The sequence below is a fragment of the Hemicordylus capensis genome, chromosome 3 (genome assembly GCF_027244095.1).
Source record: "Hemicordylus capensis ecotype Gifberg chromosome 3, rHemCap1.1.pri, whole genome shotgun sequence".
NCBI classification, from domain to species: domain Eukaryota; kingdom Metazoa; phylum Chordata; class Lepidosauria; order Squamata; family Cordylidae; genus Hemicordylus; species Hemicordylus capensis.
In genome coordinates, this window is record NC_069659.1 from 2,861,568 (window position 1) to 2,882,244 (window position 20,677).

General features: G+C 58.9%; 1 protein-coding gene across 7 annotated transcripts in view; it reads left to right on the forward strand.

Annotated features, from left to right (window-relative positions):
• Positions 1–18,446, forward strand: part of NUMA1 (nuclear mitotic apparatus protein 1) — a 108,105-nt gene extending 89,659 nt beyond the window's left edge. For 5 of the 7 annotated variants that reach the window (XM_053305352.1, XM_053305354.1, XM_053305350.1 and 2 more), the window contains exons 15-27: positions 378–419; positions 4,068–4,136; positions 4,366–4,476; positions 4,616–4,834; positions 5,652–5,812; positions 6,179–6,419; positions 6,970–7,258; positions 8,811–8,947; positions 9,569–9,799; positions 13,444–13,563; positions 15,142–15,303; positions 16,306–16,360; positions 16,895–18,446. In XM_053305352.1, coding sequence (XP_053161327.1) covers positions 378–419; positions 4,068–4,136; positions 4,366–4,476; positions 4,616–4,834; positions 5,652–5,812; positions 6,179–6,419; positions 6,970–7,258; positions 8,811–8,947; positions 9,569–9,799; positions 13,444–13,563; positions 15,142–15,303; positions 16,306–16,360; positions 16,895–17,250 — 2,193 coding nt within the window. In that variant the 3' untranslated portion in view covers positions 17,251–18,446. Of the gene's footprint in view, positions 1–377; positions 420–4,067; positions 4,137–4,365; positions 4,477–4,615; positions 4,835–5,651; positions 5,813–6,178; positions 6,420–6,969; positions 7,259–8,810; positions 8,948–9,568; positions 9,800–13,443; positions 13,564–14,211; positions 14,392–15,141; positions 15,304–16,305; positions 16,361–16,894 lie in introns of those variants that run through there. The other 2 variants (XR_008318723.1, XM_053305355.1) reach the window with 2 other exon arrangements.
• The last annotated feature ends 2,231 nt before the right edge of the window (positions 18,447–20,677 follow it).

The window sequence follows — 20,677 nt, forward strand, 5'->3', positions numbered from 1 at the left end:
CAGCTGTGCCTAGTAACAGCTGGCTGAGCTCTGCCTCAGACTTGGCTGCACACCGTGTGTCCCAGTGGCTGCTGGTTCCTCAGGCCTGGCTCCCACGGTGCCTGCAGGAGTGACTTGGTGGGCTGATTGGAAAGGCCGGGCCAGTGGCAGGCAGTTAAAGGCCTCTTAGAGGCTGAAACGCATCCAAGGCCCCAAGGTAGCGTTCCTCAGAACGTGGGTGAAGGGACCACGCCAGGCCCTCCTGAGGGCGGAGGGGAGGGGCTCCTTGGCCAGGCCTGCCCCACGCCCCCCACCACCCCCACCACCCCCACCCCCATGGGCACAAGCGTGTGTGTTCACCTCTGCCTTCATTGCTTCCCCCCCCCCCCGTCCTACAGGTGGAGCAGCTAGAGGCGCGGCAGAAGGAGCGAGCCAAGCAGGTAACGCATCATGCCAGGGGTCAGCTGCTTAAACGCTGAGGACGGGTGCATGGCCCAAGCTGCTGCTGTTGCTGCTGCTCCCGCCACCGCTGCTCTCCCTCCACCGTGGCTCCCGTCTCCTGTGGGGAACGGCTTGCAGTGGGGATCTGCAGCGCATGAGCTGAGAATGCTGGTTGGCTCTCCATAACGAGGCCCCCACCCTCCTCCTCCTCCTCCTCCTCCTTGGGGGCGGGCGCAGTTGTGTGGGGAAGCAGGGCCCCACTGTCTCTCACCAAGCGCCCGCCTTAACAGTTTGGCCCAGAAGTCTCTGCTCCCACAGGTCAGCCTCACTCTAGTTCTCTTCTTTTTGGAAAAGCCTCTCTCGGACATCAGAGCAGAGAGGCAGGGCCTCCCGTGCTTTGCCCCCAAGGCAGGGCCCTTCCACACCGATCAGCCTGGGCAGTGTGGCGAGCTGGCAGGGAGCGGCTCTGGTGGGCATGGCCAGGGATCGGGGCGGTGGTGGTGGTGGTGCTGTGCTTCCTCTCTTCTCCCCAGCCCTTCTTCCTGCAGCTGCTGGGAGGGAGCAGGCACCTTCCCACAGGGCTGTGAGCATGAAGAGGGCCCTGGCGTCACAGATGCGGGCCAGCTCCTGCTGTGCAGCCTCCTGAGCTTCACAGAGCTCCGGCCTGGAAAAGGGAAAGTCTGTCGAGGACTGCCTTCCTCGCCTTGCTTTGCTTGCCTTGCCAAGGCCCAGCTTGTGCCTCTTTGGGGACTGCACAGCCCTTGGGCTCCTTGCACGAGCTGTCGAAGCCCAGTGCTTTCTGGGGAGCCTGGCGGGAGGGCCCCCTCCTTGAAGAGCTGCTTTGAGTTTAGTCTCTGAGAACCAAGAGCCCTGGTTGCCTTCTGCCCGCTCCGATTCGGGAGCCTTGCACAGCCTCTGCTTTCTCTTCTCTGCCTGCCGCCCCCCCCCCCCCCCCCGGGCAGCCCTCTGCTGTAGAGGGTGTGAAGCTGGAAGGTTTGGCTTGGCAGCCTGCCCCAGACAAGCTTAAGCCCTTCCTGGTTGGTCTGTAGTGAGTGGTCTCCAGCTCCACGCTCTGAAGAGCCCCGTGGGCAGAGATCCCTCCCAGTTCTTCTGCCCTGTTGGGCTCCCTGGCTGCTTGGGAGCTCTGGGAAGGGGCTGTTTCCTGGCAGGCCTTGCTGGCTGGACAAGGGCCATAAGACGCCTCTTCAGACAGGTGCTTCTGTCCCTAGGAGATGGTAGCAAACCACTCTGAGCTTCCTGCGCTGTGCCCTGGGAGGTTTACTTTCTCCACAGCTTAGGTCTTCCACAGCTGCTGATGCTGGCAGGCAGGAGTCCATCAGAAGGAATCCAGCTTGATATTCAGCTATTTCAAAAACAAACCAACAAAAAACCTTCTGTGGCCCGTTAGAAGACCTCTCAGGGCAGATGTTCAGTCCAGCATCGCAATACAGAATGAAACGTGGCAAATCAGGGGATCTCTGGCTTGGCTCTCCAGATGGACTAGCCACAAGGCCTTTGGCCGCTGTGGCTGTGGGGGTGGTCGCTCCAGTCCAACATCATCTGGAGACCCAAGCTTGAAAGCCCCTGCGGTAGAACAGTATGAAACGATAATATTGGGAAGCGCAGCCTCATAGCAATTGCAATTGCTGGTGTTTGTGAAGAAAATAGAGTGCCTAGGCGTATCTGGCTGAATCAGAAAATTTAAGAAAGAGATCCCGTAGATCACCTAGCCCAGCCGGGATTCCTGCTCAACCATTCTGGCCTTACAACCCAATCCTCAGTGGCTTCCCTTTTGTGTCTAGCCTGGGGTTCAGTGAAGCTGTCTTACTAGGCAGAGTTGGGATTCTGTTTAAGGGTGTGATGTTCCACCTTTCAGCTTCAGACGGTAGGAGTTAATTGGAGTTAAGCCACCCATTAATGTGCGAACAAGGACTACAGTAAAGCAGCAGCGTCACTGCCTGTGAGCCGGCAGGGTTCAGATGCGTCTCTACGGATCTTGCTCTCGGAGATCCTCTTTGACTTAATGCACAAGTCTTCATGACCACCCGCCTCCAGGTTGAGCTCCACCACAGAGTTACAACCCGTACCTGGACAACCCCTCCCAAACCTGTCTTGGGCTGGGTGTCCAAAAGGCTTGGAGGCAGTCACTCCCTGGATGCCGCCTGTGCTGCTTCTGGAAGCCAGTGTGGGCTGTAGAGGAGGGCCAGCCAGCCAGCCATTCTTCGAGGGAAAGAGGGCTCAAAGGTCCCCAGGCACCCTCCTAGCAATCCGCAGACAGGTCTCCTCTGGGCAGCCCTCCACCTCTGAACCTGTCACCGCCTTGGGCAAGAACAGAGCAGTGCCAGTGAGAACCCTCTGGAGCGGCCTGCTTTGGGAAACTGGTGGGCTCCCCTTTGCCACCTCCCTCTTGATGGCTGTTGCCTGATGCCAGTGCAGGAGAGGCAAATGCTTGGCAACGGAAAGCCCCATCCCCCACCCCTGTCCCGCTTTAGGGTTGCAGGAAGCCCCCCAGGGGGCAGGGGCTGCCTTCTTAGCATCTCCTGGCTCTGCTTGCCCCTCTCTGGCATCTGCTTGTCGAAGGCACTCTTGGCCTTGGAGTGGGGAGATGCGGGCTAGCTGGGCCCCTTCCTGCTTCCGAAGGCCATTAGCCAGCCCTGGGGCCCAGTGCATGCATGGTGTGGGGCGGAGGGTGCTGGTCTGCTGCTCCTTCCCGAAGGCTGAGGTGTGGGGAGGCTGCCTCTGCTGCTGGCTGGAAGGGAGCAGCTAGTTGGGTGACCAGACTCCTGGCAGGAAGCGACGGCTAGTCTGTTGCAGCCGAAGCAACCAAGAGTCCTGTGGCCCCCTAAAGAGTGGCAGGTTCGTGGTCGTGTGAGCTTTGGTGGACTCTCATTCACTTCAGCAGAAGCGGGAAGTGTTCGCCTGGAAGCCCCGAGATGGCGCACGTCCACAGCCGCCTTCCTTCTGGTGGAGGCCTGGCTGTCTGGCATGTGCGGTGGTGATTCACAGCAGCAGTGACTGGCTGCACTTGCGGCTGGGCTGGATTCGCCTCCTGGCTCTGCGCCGTTCATTCCTCCCAGCAGTGGGAGAGGGAACTCTCTGGTCCTCCCTCAGGCCTAGAGGGACAGGCCAAACTGCTGCTGACCGGGGGCCCCGAGGGCGGGCAGGCGGGCAAGAGGTTTTGTCTGCCCTGCAGTTTGCTGGAGAAAACGGCCTTGGACCTTGCGAAAGCCCTTTGCAAGCAGGCCGGCTTCTCTTCAGCAAAGTGTGGACAGAAATGGAGACCACGGACTGGGTCTGGGCCATGGCTGGCCCTGGGGGCTGTGGTGGGGCTGCCAGCCCTCCTGGAGTGGCCTGGGGCAGGGATTCCCCAGTGGGGTTGAGCCCAGCGGTGCCCAGTTGCCGTGGCCTCGGGCTGGGGGTGATCCTGGGACTGCCCTGAAGCCCCTGGAGGGAAGTGGCCTTGCTGAGTCTTGCTTGCAGGCCCAGAGGAGACCTCCATGGCTTGAGAGTGTGGACAGGATTGGGGTCCAGGAGGGGTCTCGGGGCGGAGTTGGCAACCCTACCGGGGGAGCTGCAAGAGGTGGCCGAGCACAGGGGGTGGCGGGGTTGGAATGACGGCTCCCGTTCTCCTTTCCTCTCCCTTCCAGGTAGAGGAGCTGAAGCAGAAGCTGGCTCAGCAGGAGAAGGCAGCTCGAGGCCAGCAGCAGAGAGCCAAGGTCAGCAGGAGATGGCCGGCGGGGGGCGTTGTGGCGGTGCTGGGCCCACAAGGGGAGAGGCCCGCCGAAGCATCCCGTTCAGGAGGGCTGGGGAAGGTTCTTGCCGGAGGCTCCGGGGAGCTGCTGCGAGTCGGAGTCGAGGAGGCTGGGCTAGGCCGGTCCCGGGCTTGGCGCGGTCTAAGCAGCTTCGTCGCTTGTGTCTTACGAACTTTGTCACTGCTGCCAATAGGTGCATGAAGAGGAGCTCCAGGCAGAGATGAAAGAGCAGAGCGCGAAGGTGGCAGAGCTCCATGCCCAGCTGGCACAGAAGGAGCAGGCTGCTGAGCATTACAAAGCCCAGGTACAGAACTGCGGGCCTGACGTGGGTGTGGGCGAGAGCGAGAGCAGACCGCTGTGCCCTGGCACGCATCCTGCGCCTCCGTAGTCCTCCAGAGGCCCGCCATGTCCGACAGCCGCCTCTCCTCTTCCTCACGCCTCAGATGGAGAAGGCCAAGACTCATTACGACGCCAAGAAGCAGCAGAACCAGGAGCTGGCGGAGAAGCTGAAAGGCCTGGAGCAGCGGGAGAAGGAGAACGCCGAGCTGAAGGCCGAGTCGGAGCGCCTGGCCAAGGAGCTGAAGCTCACCTCCCTGCAAGCCAAAGAGTCCGAGCTGCGCTGCAAGAGCCTCACCAGCCGGGTCCACAGCCTGGAGGCTCAGGTAGGGCAGAGAAGCAGGGCTGGCCCCGCAGCGGGTGGCTGGGCGCTGCGGCAGCCGTTCCTTGGATTCCAGCCCTGGGCTCGGACTTGGGTTCAGAAGGCCGTCTGCTTGGTCCTCTGCTTGGCCTAGGAAGAGGATGGGAAAACCCTGCCTGCTGGGAGAGGGTGAGACGACCGCTTCCTGCCACTGGGAGGGAGGGGCGTGGTGTTTGCAGCAATAAAAAGAAAACCCCAGCCAGCCATACCTAGCCCCCACTTCCCCAGCCGGGAAAACCAAGCTCTGTGTTCTGGGGAGAGCCCCTAGCTCAATGGTCTGGCAGAGTCGTTTCCCAACGATAGCCAGAGCCCTTTCCTAAATGTTCCCTAATCTGTAGTGTGTCTCTCTTCCTCCCTCCCCACCGCCCCGGCTAAGATGCAAAGCAAGAATAGTATTGGCAGAACTCCAGGCTGGTTCCTGAACTGAAGGTGGGAAAGCCCTGTGCTGTGTAGCAGGGGTTCCCAGTTGGGGGTCTTCAGATGTTGTTGGACTACAATTCCCATAGGCCATTGTGGCTGGGGGTGAAGGGAGCTGTGGTCCAACCACTTCTGGGCACCCACATCTGAGAACCCAGGCCGTGCCTTGTTTTCTGCACACAGTAATAAGTTAAGAAGCTTTTACCTAGAAATGAAACCCCAGCCTGCAGTCAGGTGACCAGTGTCCGATTAACTGACGGTGTGCAAAAAGCCAGGAGCGCTGGAGGCTGCTTTTCCTGGGTGTGGGGCTCTCCCGGCCCCGCTGGTGGCACCCTCTCCCTCACCATTCACAAACCCGAATGCAGGTGGAGTTTGCAGACCGGCAGCTGCGGGATCAGGGCAAGTTTCAGCTGGCCACGGACCCCCTGAAGAGCCGCGAGGCCTTCCAGCGGAGCCCAGCGGACATCAGCACCGACAGCCTGGACCTGAGCACCAGCGATGAGGCTCAGCCGCTCAACTCCACCAGGTACCGCCCTCCTGCTCTGCCTGCGCTTGCTCAGGGCCCTGCGCTCCTAGGCCAGTGGCTCTGGAGACGCCCGTCGCCACAGAAGGGCTCCCGTGACTTTCCCTGCCCCGTTTCCGTCTGTGTATGTCCTTTTACTACGACTACGATGGTGAGTGCTACTACTAGGGAGATTTATAGACCGCTCTTCAACCAAAGTTCTCAAAGCGGTTTACCTAGGGAAATGGATGTAGGTGGTCCCTTGTCCCCAAAGGGCTTGGTGGCAAGCGAGGTGGCCCATCCCCGCTGTTGGGGCCGTGCCGATGAAGCCCCCAGCTTTTGCGATCAGCGTTCAGGTCCGTAAGCTTTCCCTGTGGCCTCCCTTTGCAGCCGGAAGACCCGCCGTTCGCTCTCTGAATCTGGGTCAGCCGACACCTCCAAGGCGTCCCATCGGCTGCCTTCTAAAGTGGAGTCCTTGGAGAGCCTCTACTTCACGCCCATCCCCACCCGAGCACGGTCCAAAGTGGAGAACAATGTCGGTGGCTCAGCAGACACTCCTTACGAGTCCGGGCGGAAGACTCTCTCCGCTCGCCGGCGCACCACGCAGGTCATCGACATCACCTTGACCAAAGTAATGCGGGCTGGGGGGGGCGGAGCGGGGGGGTGGCCTAGGAGTTGGGCGCAGGGGTTGCGAGTGGGGGCCGTATCCGGGGCAGCGGGAGGGTGGCTGACTGCTCCATGCCCCGGTCTGCAGCATGCTAAGAGTGAGGAGTCGAGGCCCTGCTTGGCACGCAGAGGGCTCCATCCCTGGGCAGGAGTCTTGCCTGAGACCCTGGAGTTCTGCTGCCAGCTGAACCTCCTCCTCTGCGGGAGGGACGAGAGCCCAATGTCGTGCAGAGCGCCCAGCTTGCTCCCAGAAGGCCCCCAGCCCAGCCTCTCTGGCAGCATCTCCAGGTGGGACGGGGGAAGCCTCCTGCTGCTGCTGCCACCGCCAGGAGGCCGCAGATGACCCCTGAAGCAAGCACTGCCAGCCTGTCCCGGGATCTTTGGAAAACCTGCTTCTTCGAGGGAGAGTCCATCAGGCGCCAACATTTGCGTGCCTGCAGTGGCTGAGCGTGCTTGTGCTCCTTCTTGCTGGGCGGCTGCCGCCTTGTGCTGACCCTCCTCCCGCTTCCTTGCAGAAGCACCCCGAACCGGAGGAGCTGAGCAGCGCCAACGCCTCCTTCTTCAGCATGCATTCGGCTGGGTCCCAGGCGAGCGCCCCCAGCCAGGAGTCGGTCAAGACGCGCCTGCGCTCGGCTTCCTCCAGCCGCTCCCTGGCCAGCCTGCCCTCTCAGGAATCCCTCGCCCGGCTGGGCTCCTCCTCCTCCCCCGAGGACGCTGCAGGCAACGCGGCCCTGATGAGCCTGCCTGGCTACCGGCCAGCCACCCGCAGCTCCCTGAGGCGCTCCCAGTCCGGAGGGGCTGCTGGTGAGTGCTGTGCTTGGCGGCGGGGGGGGGGGGGGGCGGTGGTAGGAAGGGGGGCCGTTGCTGTGCTGGAGCGGAGGCCCGGCTGGGGGGCCAGCCGGTGGGGGCATCATCGCCGCCAGGGGCACCTGGACTCTCTCTCCCCCCACCTCGGAAGCGGGGAAGCCTTGGCCGGGGCGGGCAGCACTGGCTCCTGAGGGCTCCTGGTTGCTGGGCGCAGGTCTGCTTGTGCTCAGGGTAGCGGGGGGGGGGTGCAGGAGTGGGGCTGGGGAAGAGGCTCCTGGGGCTGGTGGCTCTGGAGCATGAATGGTCCCCTCTGCTAAGCAGGGTCCGCTCCAGTTTGCATTTGAATGGGAAACTTCCAGTGGACACTGGTAAGACATTCCCCTCAGGGGGTGGGGCTGCTCTGGGAAGAGCACCTGCTTGCATGCAGAAGGCTCCCAGTCCCCTCCCTGGCAGCATCTCCAAGGTAGGGGGGCCGAGAGAGACTCCTGCCTGCAGCCGTGGAGAAGAAGCTGCTGCCAGTCTGGGTAGACACTACTGAGCTAGGTGGACCAAGGGTCTGCCTTGGTAGAAGACCACTCCCTAGGAGGCTTCCCCTGCAGCATGCAGCTGGGCTCGCTTATCCGAGTCCTCAGCAGCTGTTACTCTTCACGGTGCTCTTGCTTTCTGCTTGTAGCACGTGATTACATGCAGTAGCAGCGGATCCTCATGAGCCGCGGGGGGCAAAGGAGACGCAGCTGCCTCTGCTCCCCAGTAGCAGCCCAGCTTGCTCCTCTCCCTCCTGCCCTGCCGCAGCCGAAGGCTGTGCTGCTTTTGCAGGCTAGTCATTCCTCACCACACAGTTCACCACCCAGCTCTACCTGACAAATGGCCAGCCTGCAGGCAGCCTGGCTCTTGGACGGGGCGGGAAGAGAAAGAGGAGCAACCCTTCCCATTGTCCAGACTGGATTTGTAACGCTTTAGGTATCCAGCTTTATGCAGCCAAGTATTGATTAGGCGTAATCAGCTGCTGATCATTGCTCCCGAACTTTCTTAGAACTGTTAATATATTTAGAATGTTTCTTTTTAGTACTTGCTTTAGGAAATGTTATGATGCTGTGTTTTTTTTCTCCTGCTTTATGTTTCAATAAAATTGAAAAAAATTCTTAAAAATAAAAAAGAGAAAGAGGAGCCACCCCAGATGCCTCCTTTGGTGCCCTCCGGCACGTTACTGATGACATGAAGCATAGACGGAGAACAGAGGCTGGAAGTCCCCTGTAGTCCCAAGTCTCCCTCCTTCCCCGTAATCTTAATCTCAATCCTTTTGAAAAAGCAGAAAGATGTCAGAAAGTCCTCTGGTAGTCCTAGTGACTTGGATTCATGGGGCATTGGGTGCTTTGGGTGCTGAGAGCTTGGGGCAGGTGGGAGAAGGGCACGCAACTTCTGTGAGAGTTGGGTAGCGACTTTTACTGAAACTTTTCCAAAACGCAGTGAGCGCTTAGGCGACCTCTGGTGGTTGCGGGGAGCCATGCAGCCTCATCTGAATCCTCCCCGCTGCCTCTCTCGCACTCAGGCCGACGCAGCCTCTACGTGGACAGCTGCCAGGATGAGCCTGACCAGTTGGAGGGCTGGGGCCGCATTATGGAGCTACAGCAGCGCAACCAAGTGTGTCAGCCCCACCTGAAGACCTGCTACCCTCTGGAGTCCAGGGTGAGTGGAGACACCCCCCCCCCCCGCCCCAGTTCCTCTAGACCAGCATCTGGTTCCCAGAGTGGCTGGCCAAGTGCTTCCCCCTTCTGTCGCTGGTTAGGCCAGGCCTTGTTGAGGACTCCTTGGACAGACCCAGAGGGCTGCAGTGGGGGTCATCTCCTGAAGACTGTGTGTGAAATTCCCGACGTTTGGGTGGTGTCGCTTAACAAGTTGTCTGTGTTGTGCAGCAGCTGTGCCTTGTTGGGAGCCACATTTGTGGCTTTGGGTCAGGAGCTGGTGACATTGGCGTGGGCTTTCTGTTTGCTGTCCCTCCCCAAGTTAGATTGCCGTGGTTTTAGGGCTGTGTTCAAGTCTCAGAAGCCACAGTGGGCTGCGGGCCGGGGAATGGGGTTTCTTGCCCCCCCGTGTATGGTTCCCGTTTCCCCTCTTACTCTGGCTTCAGGCTTGGCCCCAATCCCCCACTGCCAGGGCCATTTGCGCCAGGCAATAAATACCTTGGTTTGGAACTGATGGCAACGGGTGCAGGATGGGCAGGTCGCCCGGTGCAGGCCTTGACAGTCGCTGGGTGCCCTGGCCCCTTGCCGGCAGCTTGTTTTGTAGCCCACTTCTCTTTCCCGCTAGCCCTCCCAGTCTCTGCTGTCCATCACTGACGAGGAGATGAAGACCGGCGACCCCAAGGAGACGCTCCGGCGCGCCACCCTGCTGCCCTCCCAGATCGCCGAGGGCCCCACCACCCGCCGCAGCAGCAGCAGCACGCTGAGTTCCTCCTGGGCCGCGGGGGGCGGCGTGGCCACGCGGCAGCAAAGGAAGCGCGTCTCCAATGAGCCCCCGCAGGGTCTGGGGACTCCTGAGGTGAGCGGCTGCGCTCGGGCGGGCTGGAGGGGGAGAGGCTGCTCCTGGCATTGCAGAGGCTTCGAAGGGGCTCTCCAAGCACACGGGCGGTAGCTGCCCCCCCCCCCTCCTCCTCATGCTGGGCGTTGATTGCCCTGTGGCTAGTTCGCCTGCAGCTGCCTTTTCCGGAGTGGGTGAGGGGCAGGTTTGGACTCGCAGGTCTCTTCGTCCAAAGAGGAGTTGCCCCTCCCCTGTTTCATTTCTGTTTCATTTGAGTAAACATATAGTCAGGCCCTTGGTCCATCTAGCTCAGTGCTGTCTTCACAGATTGGCAGCAGCTTCTCCAAGGTTGCAGGCAGGAATCTCTCTCCCAGCCCTATCTCGTTGGAGATGCTTCCAGGGAGGGAACTGGGAACCTAGATGCTCTCCCCAGAAGAGTGGCTCCATCCCCTGAAGGGAATATCTTACAGTGCTCACAACTCTAGTCTCCCATTCAAATGCAGCCAGGGTGGATCCTGCTTAGCTAAGGGAACAGGTCATGCTTGCTACCTCAAGACCAGCTCTCCTCACCATGTCCAGGTAGAAAGGATGGAGGAATGTCTGCCCCCCTCCCCTTCTCAGGGGGCAGTGCTGGGGGAGGCCCAGGCTTCCCAGTGCAGTTGTAGGGAGCCTCCAAGTGCCATCCCTGGCTTCTGTAGGGCAGGGCTAAATGATTCTCACTAGGGCAGAGCAGGAGGGAAAAGGGGCTTCCGCCTCATAAGAACAGTCCTGCTGCAGGATCAGGCCCAGGGCCCATCTAGCCAAGCATCCTGCTCCACACAGTGGCCCACCAGGAAGCCCGCAGGCAAGAGCTGAGGTCACGCCCTGTCTCCTGCTGCTGCTGCTGCTCCCCTGCAACTGGGATTCAGAGGCATCGTGCCTCTGAGGCTGGAGGTGGCCTGTAGCCCTCAGACCAGTAGCCATTGATAGACTTCTCCATGAATTTATCTAGGCCCTTCTTAAAGCCATCCAGGCTGTTAGCTGTCACAACAACGTGGCAGGGAATTCCATAGGTTAATTATGCATTGTGTGAAAAAGTACTTCCTTTTGTCAGTCCTCAGTTTCTTGGCAGTCAGTTTCGTGGGATGACCCCTGGTTCTAGTGTTGTGAGAGAAGGAGAAAAAAATCTCTCTCTGTACACCATGCATAGTTGTATAAACCTCTATCATGTCCCCCCACCTGTTGTCTTTTTTCTAAACTAAAAAGCCCTGGGGGGTGGGGTGCATTTATCATATTTATATACCGCCTGATATATACATCTCTAGGCGGTGTACAAAATTACAATATAGAATTAAAAATAAACAAAACACTTTCACAGAATAAAAACAATTAAAAACTATTCACAGAGTGAAACAAGGGATAAAAACAATTATAAGCAGTTTACAATCTTAATTAAAAGCATTAGAAAGCAGGTGTCTTAAGGGTCTTTTTAAAAGCACACAGAGATGGAGAAGCTCTGATTTTGACAGGAAGTGCATTCCAAAGCCCCAGGGCATAGGAACATAAGAGGCTGCCACATACTGAGTCAGACCATTGGCCCATCTAGCTCAGTATTGTCTTCACAGACCAGCAGCGGCTTCTCCAAGGTTGCAGGCAGGAGTCTCTCTCAGCCCTATCTTGGAGAAGCCAGGGAGGGAACTTGGAACCTTCTGCTCTTCCCAAAGCGGCCCCATCTCCTACTAAGGGGAATCTCTTGCAGTGCTCACACATCAAGTCTCCCATTCCTATGCAACCAGGGCGGACCCTGCTTAGCTAAGGGGACAAGTCATGCTTGCTACCACCAGACCAGCTCTCCTCAGAGAACGTCTCTCCCCCCCCCCCCCGCCAAGTCACTCCCAGAGTAGCCAGTGGCAACTGTAACCGGACCTCCTCAGATGATCTTAATAAGCGGCAGGGTTCATGACAAAGAAGGTGGTCTCTTAAATGCCCTGGACCTAAGCTATTCAGGGCTTTATAGGAAATGACCATCACTTTGTACTGTGCTCGGAAAAATATTGGTAGCTAGTGCAAATCTTTCAGAATTGGGGTTATAAGGTCCCTTCATGTCTTCCCAGTCTGATTGCCACATTCTGTACCGGTTGTAGTTTCAGAACTAAGTACAAAGGCAGCTATTTCTTGTGGTCTTGCCTCATAAGGAAGGTGCTCCAGGCCCCTGATCATCTGGGTTGCCCTTTTCTGTTCCTTTTCCGGTACTATGATGTCCTCCTTAAGATACGGTGACCAGAACTGTACGCAGCATAGATTTTTGTAAGGGCATTATAATACTCACATTTTTATTTTCAGTCCCTTTCCTAATGAGTCCAAGCTTGAGGCCTTTTTCACAGCTGCCGCACATTGAGTCGACGCTTTCCATGAGCTGTCCCCCACAGCCCCAGACTCTCTTTCCTGGTCAGTCGCCGACAGCTCAGATCCCATCAGCGTATATTGAAGTTGGGGTTTTATGCCCCAATAGGCATCCCTATGAATCTTTTACACTTGCCAACGCTGAACCACCTCTGCCATTTTGTTGCCCATTCCCCAGTCTGGAGAGATCCTTTGGGGGCTCCTTGCAATCCCCAAGTGTCTCCCATGGGGAAGGGTGTCCTGGGGTGTGGTGAGTATTGTAGGGTGTCATTGTCAACTGCAGGCAGAAGAACCTTCCTGGTCTCAGTTGCTCCTTTCTCACCAGCTCTGCTTTGGTTGTCGTCTTTTTCTGTGCCTCATATGAAACTGCCTTCTAGTGAGTCAGTCCCTTGGTCCCTCCAGGGTTTCAGACAGAGAAGGGGCTTTCTCAGCTCCACCTAAGCGGTGTCAGGGATTTTTTAAAATGATGATTAAATGAACGCCTGGTACCAAAACACTAGTGTTAGTAACATTTTTACACAGTGGAAACAATAAATGCCTGAGTTACCCTGTTTGTCAGGCAGCCTTGATCTTAGTATCAGATAAACGGCGACCCAGACCAGTGGAGACTGAACTCAGGGTGGAGCATGTCCTTCCTGAGGCCTTTTGCACCAGTGGTTGCCTACCTTAGCGGAGGGGCCCAACCCGTCTGGAGCCGCCAAAAGACCTCTCGGCATCTTTTTGCAATTAATATTTTTGCAATCATGACAAAGCCGGTAACTAAAGGTCGATGTCTTGTTTTGTCATGTATCAAAATAGCCTGATCAAAAATAGTGTTAATCGTCTATTTGTATTTGTCCTGCCATTTCACAGTACCCCGCAATACAGGTAAGGATAGCCCATCCCCAGCAGCTGTGACTAGTGGTTGGAAACCTTCTTTGAGCCTTCACAGGTGTATTATCACCACCTGTGCAGTCTGTTCTTTCTAGACCTACACTCTAGGGTGCACGCTTGTATCCCTTTACCATTGTTTCACCCTCAAACCATTGTTGTGGAGGAAACCATAGATTTAAGTGCGTCTTCCCCTTGCTTTTAAACTTCAATGATATCAAGGCTCTTAAACAGCTGTACATTTTAGAGATCAGTGCTCAGCCTCTGAGCTACGGTTCCTCCACACGGTGGCATAAAGGAGCCTGTTATGTTTTCAGGAGTCTGGTTAGTTTCCTCTAGCCACAAGTACTCTGCCCCGAAGGAGTTCCGTCTCAGTCGCTAGCCACCACCCACCCCTCTCTCTTTCACGCCAGGCCAAGAAATCTGCCAGCTGCTTCCCACGGCCTCAGACCCCCAAAGGGCGGAACGAGGAGCGCAAGCAGAACACCCTTGCAGGAGGCAAGAAGACCAAAACCCAGGCAGCTGACAAACAGGTAAGGACTTCCCCCAAGGCCTGTTGCTGTTCCGTGAAGCTGGTCAGGCTCGGGGAAATATCGGGGGGCGTTAGAGGCTACTGCCGCATGCTTGAAGTAAAGGTGGTGTAAAGATGGTGTGGACTTCATCGGCAAAAACCCTTTGGCTTAAGGCGATTGTTAAGATGCTTTCCATTTTCGCTCTTGCCTTCAAAAGCGAGGGAATTGCAGGCTGGAATGCTTCCCCCAACTTCGGCACTACCATCTTGAGTAAAAGCCAGCATAGTATACATGACGCTCCATGTGCCCACACTTTGCCTTGTTGTTTTGAGGTTGACGCTGGGCTGGGAAGGATGCATCCAAGCAGAAGTTCACCAGGTGCTGCTTCCTGAATGTACCTAATAATGAATCTCTGCAAGACACGGGGGCTTCTCCAAAATGCTGCCTACTATAGTGAATGTCCAGGCAGAAATTCAGCAGCTTCTTTCACACCTGACCGGCTGTCCAACAAACCTTTCTCTTTCCTCCATTTGGACTGATGGCAACAGAAGGGTTTTCCGGGTTCACAGCCTGAAGTGGGGAGAGGCGGGGAGGACAGCGGGATTGCCAGGCTGGCCACTCACTCCTGCTGACTTGGTGTCCTGAGTGTGTCGTTGCCTGTCGTTGCAGAACCAGGACCCTGCAGCCCGTGCCTTGCTTAAAGTGGAGAGATTCTTTCCAGCATGCCGCCTGCACGCACGCTTTTGAAAAGGGTTTTTCAGCAGTCTTGGCATGACTCCTCCCCTTGTTAAGAGAACAACTTGCTCTAGGACTGCCGTCTGCAAGCCGGCCATCTCTGCTCTTAACCAGGTGGAAGTTAGACACCCCGCTCTGCTTCCTATGGTGGCTGAGTTGGTCCACACAGTTCAGAATAAAGGCCGGCGGCAGCCATCTTTGTTGAGGGAAAAGAGGTTCCCTTTCCACTAGCAACTGGACCGTTTAACTTGCACGGCAAGGTGTGCCCTCGGTGGATGGCCCTCTTGTCCTCACGAGGACTTCAAAGGCTAGTCCTTGGAGGAGCTGGGCTGAGCATGGCCTCCGGTCCCGATCGATTTCCTCCTCCCCTTTAGGCGGCCCTGTCGAGTCCCTGGCCTCCGTCACTTCCCTTTCAGGCACCTTCCCCGCCCTTGGCTCCCCAAATTAGCATCGTCTGGCATTGAAAGGAAGGTGGCTGACAAAGAGAGTGAACTCTTGTGCCTCTTGCAAGAGCGACGAACGTGTTTGCTCACGCTAAGCACCCTGAACAAGCGCTTGGTCTCCCCGGCTGAAGTGCCTGGTGGCTGGGAGAGGAGCCCCTTCCCTCTCCCAGCAGCTGAAGCGGGGGGCGGGGCCTGTTCCCAGGTGGACTCCCCTCCCCTAGGGCAGAACCGGCTTAGCGTCCGCAGCAGGACTGCAGGGGCCGCGAGGCTCTCCTTGGCAGTCTGGGCCCCTTCCTGCCTGTCAGTTGAAGCGCTGCTTGGCCTTGGGCTGCGGGGGGGGGGGGGGCAGCAGGGGCCTGGAAGGAAAGGCTGCTGGGATCCCGAAATGGCCCTTGCTCATTCCGCTCGCTCTCTCCTGCAGTCCGAGCGGCGCCAGTCTCTGGCTTTCAGCATCCTGAACACGCCGAAGAAGCTGGGCAACAGCCTTCTGCGCCGGGGGGCTAACCGGAAAGTGACCCCTAAGAGCAGCCCCCAGGCTGGCAGCCGGAGATCCCCGAGGGCGGCCACATCTCCCAAGGGCAAGGTAGGGGGCCGGGGAGGGAGGGGGCCGTGGGGCTGCTTGGAATGGGGAGCCTGCCTGCCTGCCCGCCCTGCAGCCATGTCCCGTTCCTAGGCCTGGGGTTGCCTTTGGCTCTGGCTACCACTCAGCCTTTGCTTGGGGCTCTGCAGAGGAAAGGCTGGCCGGCTGGGGAGTGCCGGGCGAGTGGTGGGGAGAGCCAGGGGGTGCCTTTCCAAGTGGGGATCCTCTCCTGTTTAGCAGGGGGAGAGCACTGGTTCCTATCCAGCCCCGGCACAGCACCCCTCCAGTGGCTGTTGCTGGAGTCCCCCTTGTGCGTGTTCTTCCTAGGAACCTCCTCTCCCCCCCCCTTTCCCCCTCCCTCTGTGAACGGCTATGAGAACTTCTTTGTTGACATCGGTATTTGTAGTCGTGGAGTGTCGGAGGAGCCTCTTTGAGGGGGCCGGGAGGCGAAGGGCCGACATAGCCAGCAGGAACACCCGCTGGGCGTACAAGACGTAGGGGGGCGACGGGGGAGGCAGCACTTTGCCTCTAGAGGCCCCCCCAAGATTCCCACTTAGTTGGGGCTTCCTTGGATGGAGTCCATCCAAGACTTGGGGGGCACGTTGCCTGGAGCGTGACTAGCACCGTATCTTAGGAGGCCTGATTCTCGCAAAAGAGATGTCAGCAGTGTTTGGGGCAGCTTGAGGCGGCTGGCGGGGCAGTTTCGGAGAGAGGAGGGCAAGCGTGACGAAGGCTGGAGGACAGAGCTCCTGGCCTCTGGGGAGAGTCCCGCAGTGGGGGTGTCCCTCAAGCAGGCGGTGGGGAGGGAGGGAGGGGAAGGCGGCCCCCCCGGAAGTGAAGTGGCAGCAGGGCCCACGAGCTGGGTGCACTGCAGCAAAGAGGGGCCTGAGGAGGGTGAGCAGCCAGGCTGGCTCTGTGGCTCTCGGCCGGCAGCCCCCAGGCCCCCCGCCAGCCCCTCAGGCCCCCCGCCAGCCCCTCAGGCCCCCCCTCTCCTTGCTTCTGCAGGTTGCCGGGCTTGCTGGAGCCGGCCAGGGCCCTCCCTCCTGGCCCGAGCAGGCTTGTATGCAACCACTTCTGGCTGGTTCCCACGGGGGGGGGGGCGGCCTCTGCCTGGGGTGCACGGGTGCTGGGCTTGGGCACTTGCATGGGGCTGAGAGGGGGCACTGGCAGCAGCAGGCGGGCCCCTCCTTGGCAGCACACCAGTGGGCACCCAGGGCTGCAGGGCTTCCCCCACCCTGGCGCTGCTGCCCACCACAGGCCCTGTTTGCGGGGGGAGGCCGCAGCGGCCAGGAAGCCACACCTTTGGCTGCCCGTCTGCGTCTGCCGGCTCTGCCCCCCCAGCCCCCCCCCCTCCCGTGTCCAGGCCGGCAGTTCCACAAGCAGGTCAAGTGAGGCAGCAGCAACACCACCGGGGGGGGGGGTGGCAGCTCTGGCGTGCTGGCAGGGCCCTCGGGGACGCTCTCCTGGGTACTACAGCCCTGGGCCCACTGATCTTGGGGAGCTGCTGCAGTAACAAAGGGGGTGTGGAGGGGGGCTGCCCCTTTGGGCTGTCTGGCTCGGCCCTCCAGCTTGGTCTTCTTGTCTCTCCCTGCAGGCCAACTCCAAGTCGTTCAAGAGCAGCAAGTTCTAGAGCCGTCTTTCCTGGCCGGAAATGCCCCCGAGGGGGGCAAGGAGCAGGGCACCGACACCCCCCCAGCCTCTCCTCACGCTCCCAGCCGGGCTGCTCGCACCCTCTCCCCCTCGCTGCCTGCCAGGCCCCCGCTTGCTCCCTGCCAGCCCAGAGGAGGCCGCCAAGGGCCCAAGGCTTCCCGGAGCAGCCCCCGCCCCAGCTGTGCGGTGGGGGCAGAGAACCCTGCTTGCTGTGGGGAGGGGGAGGAGGGGGCGGGGCAGTCCCCCAGCCAGGCCTCCCTCACGGCCCGGGGTCCTTCCCCAAACTATTCCCACCTCTGAACCCAAGGGGGGGGGGTGTCCGAGTAGCTCAGCAGCGCACCACGCACCGGGGGGGGAGGGGGGCATCCTTGTGGGGCTTTGCCTTTCCGCTGCTTGGCCAGCACCCCCACCTCCACGGCCTTGAACACCTCTGATGAGAAGCCCGGCCTGCCCGCCCCGCCGGACCAAGGACGCCCCCTTTCCAGTGGACCAGGAGGGACTCTATCGGCTTGCCTAGCAGGAAGCGCGCGGGAGAGGGCTTCCCGTCCCCTTCTGCACATGGACCGCCCTGCGAGGCGCCTGCAGGCAGCAAAGCGGTCCTTGGTCCACGAAGCCCAGCGCTGGAGGGGTCGCTGGTGGGCCGCGCCTGGCCAGGACTCGGAGGACCAGCTGCTCGTCCTGGGCTGCGGAGCGTGTGTGTCCCCCCCCCCCCCCCGGCTGCATCCGCCTCCACAGCACTTGGCTTTGCTCTGGGCAGGAGCTCTGCCCCGTCTGGGAGGTCGGGGTGGCGAGGGGGGCTCTGAGGGGGTTGGGGGCCGCCGTCCCCACGGGAGGCCTCTGGTGGGCCAGGAGGGTCATCGGGGGCGGGCTGGGCTGCCGCCTTCCCTCTCTCCCGCAGGCTTTACTTAGCTGTGTCGCTTTGTATTGTACTCTGTAGGCACTGGGCTTGGGGCGGGGAGGCTTCGTTGCAGTGTCCCTCCTGGGGTGGGGCGGAGCGCCGGGCAGCTCAGCAGGGCCCATGCCGGCGGGGGGGGGGGGCTCGCTAGCTCTTTCCCACATGTGGGGCAGGGGCTGGCCTAGGAGGGCTGCCCGGCCGCCCACCCACGAGGGTGAACCCGGGCCCAGCAGAGAGCCGGCTCCTCGGCCTGGTCCTCCCTGCCTGCCTCCTGCAGAACCAGCTGGCTGCCTCGCTGTGGGCCCCTCGAAGCTTGTGGGGGAGAGCCAGAGTGGGGCAGAGGGGGCCGTTCCGGCTCACGTGGGGGGGGCTCTGAGGAGGCGGGAGGGCAGGAGGCGGCTGGGCCCAGCTCCACGCTCCAGGGCCCCCACCCCGCAGGCCACCCGGCGAGCCTTTTCTGGACCCGGGGGGGAGGGGGGACACTGCCGAGGGGGCTCCCCACTAGCAACCCTCTAATATCCGCCTTTGTAGAGAGTTTAGCAATCAAATGTGTCATTTTAAATAATGTTTCTACTTGTAAATAAATGGTATTTTTCTCCCACTGGTGGCTGAGTTATGGCTTCTCCGTAATTTGCTCTTGAAGTAAGATGCTGACGGGCTGGGCAGGCCGAGCTGGGCTCCTTCCCCCACAGCCTGCAAACCTTGGGTCAGCCGTCCCTGGCTCGGCTCGGCTCTGCTCCACGAAGAAGCTGGCCTGGCCTGGAAGCACACAGCGTGCAACCACCCTGGCCGCTGCCACCTCCCCACAGACCTTGCCAGTTGGAGAAGTTGCCCCAGTTTCCCCTCCCACAGGGCCAGCCCAAGCAGCCAGCCTTGGGCCAGCTCCTCCTCCCGTCTCTTAAATGGGGGGGGCGCTCTGGACCTGGGAAAGGGCCCCTCAAAGGGCCCGGGGGCTGGGAGGACCTGGCCTAGGAGACGAGACCTCTGAAGCCCTGGGCATCTTTGGCTTAGGAGCAAGAGGAGGGGCGTAGGGGGGGCCGTGATGGTGGGTGTTTATGGGGTGGAGGCACTAATCCTGGAAGCTGGGCTCCCCGTCTGTGCCCCCCCCAGCTCCCGCGGCTGCAATACCCTTGGGAGCTGTAGTCCAACAGCACCTGCGGACCCAGCTCTGAGAAGCCCAGCTTGACAGAGCAGGAATGGGCAAGGCCTGCTCCTCGTCCGCCGCCGCCACCCGGAGATCTGCCTTCTGCCTGCCTGTGCACCACAAATGAAGGGGGAGACTTGTCTGGGAGGAAGTGGCTCTGCTGCAGCTGCTGCAGCAGCAGCACCCCCCAGAAGCCGTCGGGAGAGCACGTGGGTGCCTTTCTGCCGCCACAGAGCAGCCTGAGATCCGTAGCGGAGCACGAGTGATCCGGAGACGCAGGGGCTTCTGGCATTATCATAGTGGCCCAGGTGGGGAGGGAGGGGAGGCGAGAAGGGGAACAGCCTCATCGCCACAGCTGGGGAGTCGATCAGCCATGCCATCTCTTTCCAGCAGCTCTGTGTAACGCTTGGAGTGGAGCCGTGTGTGGCGCCCCCGTTTCCCCACCGGTCTGATGCCCCCTGTGCCTGAAGGGGTGATGAGGTCTGCTGGCAGCCTTTGGGAACACTGGAGCTGGTGGTGTGAACTACACCTGGTTTTGCACTCTGTACATGCTTAGAGGGAAAGAGGGAAAGTCGCATCATACACAAACTGAATTGGTTCTTGGAGATGGTGACCATGTAGGATCTGGGTGTGCAAACAGAGATAGAGAAAGACACACTCAGAAAGTTCAATGGGCTTTATTATAAAAAGTTGCTCCTCAGGATAAAATAATCCACATTAAAAACATGTTTCTGATTCAAAGTGTAGTGCAATGTGCCTAACTAACATATGTGTGTGCAATCAGTAATTACAGCTATCTAACAATCTAACAAATCCTAAATAAAACATTTAGAGAGAAGCAGAGAAAGAAGAGGGGGGGGCTTAGGAAGGGGGAAGCAGTGATTAGTAAGGAGGAGGAAAATAGGGATCCAAGGCTTGTGAAGGCAGCATATTACCAGGATCAGAGGCTTGGGAACGGTGGATCTTTCAGCTGAAGGAGAGAAGCTTTTGGCTGGAGACAGGAGCTCTTGGATCAAGCATGCAGTTTACTCAGAGCACAGCTGAGAGTCAGAGCACCATGGCTGGGGAAGTCTTGACTTCTCACTTCGCAGCAGAAGTCACAAACAGTCCCTTCTCCCATGGCAAGAGTTCCTGCCTCTCGCCCCGCGGCTTGGGCAGCCAACCCTTGGATTGCTTGTGAGCAGATCTTGCTTGTAGGCACAAGACTGCTTGTAGGCAAGAGACTGCCACTTCTCTGTCCAATAAGCTATTCTTTATAGTTGTATCTTCCTTTGATCTCCCATCATCTTTCCTGGGTCCCAAAAGGTGACAACTTGCTGTTACCTTCTGGATAACGTCTTTTTAATTATTCAGGCAGTCCAGAGAGATCTTAAACCCATCTTCTGTTAGCTGCTATCTCGAGGGGACATTGCCCAAAGCAAATCTGCCTCTCTGAGCTGAAAATGGGCCTCTTCTCTTGTCCCCAGATTTGGGCCTGGTCCCAGAAGGTGTTAGTAAAAGGACTAACTCTACAGGTGTCCTTCTAGGGTGGAATTTCTATAGACAGCAACTGAGTAATCCCCTTTGGGCATAGCAGAGCAATCATTGACAAAGATTTACAGGTGAAACTCGAAAAATTAGAATATCGTGCAAAAGTTCATTAATTTCAGTAATGCAAATTAAAAGGTGAAACTCATATATGACACAGA